Below are 1414 nucleotides of genomic sequence, written 5' to 3'. Positions count from 1 at the left end.
TATACGATAAATTATGAGATTATAGATTTATGACATATAATAAATAATGAGATGATAGATTTATAATATGTAATAAACTATGAGATTATAGATTTTAAACACAATTATGGAGTTAGAAGAAGAAAGTATGGGGTGCAGAAAGAAATTATCTGATAACAAACATCAGAAGAAACAAATAGATATCAGCGGGCCTCAACAGTAATTACAAAACTTTTTGAAAAAAAAATTGAAGTAGCCCGCGCTCTTCGATGAAACGAAACAACGAACGCTACGAAATTAAAGTTGCCGCTTCAACAATCGAATCTCATTGGTTCATTCACATAGACATGGATCGCAATGGTAACCGTAGATTAATTGGAAATGGAAGGCTCAGATATATGGTATCATTATTTGTATCTTGTGTATAAATGTTCATTGGAATACAATTCTCTTACACTGAAGCCAACAAACAATTCTGGATCTGGAAGTGATTTTGCAGTAAAACAAGTACTAATTCTTCTCATCAATGGCACGAACCAAACAAACTGCACGTAAATCCACCGGAGGCAAGGCTCCTAGGAAGCAACTGGCCACGAAGGCAGCCAGAAAATCTGCTCCGGCAACAGGTGGTGTGAAGAAGCCTCACCGCTTCAGGCCGGGAACAGTGGCACTGAGAGAGATCAGAAAGTACCAAAAGAGCACGGAATTGCTGATCAGAAAGCTTCCATTCCAGCGTTTAGTGCGAGAGATCGCTCAGGACTTCAAAACAGATCTTCGTTTCCAGAGCAGCGCGGTTTCTGCTTTGCAGGAAGCTGCAGAAGCTTATCTTGTTGGACTCTTTGAAGACACAAACCTTTGTGCCATTCACGCCAAGCGCGTCACCATCATGCCCAAGGACATTCAACTTGCTCGCAGAATCAGGGGCGAGAGAGCTTGAGTTTTCATAATTATATTGAAGTTCTGTTTATTCTAATTTACTGGTTTAGTTGTTTGAACTGTTGTGTATCAGTCCAATGTAGATAAAATTTGTTGGAGTGTTTTCTAGTTAAATTTGTTTTCATTATTATTTTTCATTTATCTTTCATTTTAATACAGAACTATTATATTTTCTTTATTGAATTTCAAGGTGAACATAGAGTCCGTAAATAATAACTTTCACTATAATAAGGAATTGTGAGCAAATAAATTTAATAGTTCAAGTTTTATTGTATTTTTAATAAAAAATATGCTATTTCTTTTAACGTCCACTTAATTTTCTCTATTTTTTATTTATTGAAATTTGAAATGATCGTGAATAAAGTAACTGTAAGAACTTTTGACATAGTTTATATATATTAATAGGCATAATTTATATATTAACAAAAGTGAATTTTGTTAAAATTTTAAACATTAAGAAAATATTAAATGAAAATAAGAGTAGAAATGTAGCTTTTAA

General features: G+C 33.6%; 1 protein-coding gene across 1 annotated transcript; it reads left to right on the top strand.

Moving 5' to 3' along the window:
- The first annotated feature begins 438 nt into the window (after window positions 1–438).
- On the top strand, window positions 439–1110 carry LOC114166248 (histone H3.2). Its single transcript, XM_028050959.1, has one exon. The coding sequence runs from the start codon at window positions 506–508 to the stop codon at window positions 914–916; it is 411 nt and encodes a 136-aa protein (XP_027906760.1). The 5' UTR covers window positions 439–505; the 3' UTR covers window positions 917–1110.
- Window positions 1111–1414: the final 304 nt, after the last annotated feature.

This window comes from Vigna unguiculata, chromosome 10 (genome assembly GCF_004118075.2).
Source record: "Vigna unguiculata cultivar IT97K-499-35 chromosome 10, ASM411807v1, whole genome shotgun sequence".
NCBI classification, from domain to species: domain Eukaryota; kingdom Viridiplantae; phylum Streptophyta; class Magnoliopsida; order Fabales; family Fabaceae; genus Vigna; species Vigna unguiculata.
The sequence above is the reverse complement of the archived record's forward strand: the minus strand, read 5'-3'. Positions and strand labels throughout refer to the sequence as shown.

What these genes read in the sequence shown, in the direction of transcription:
- LOC114166248 (XM_028050959.1), top strand. Translation starts at nt 506, where the DNA reads ATGGCACGAACCAAACAAACTGCACGTAAATCCACCGGAGGCAAGGCT.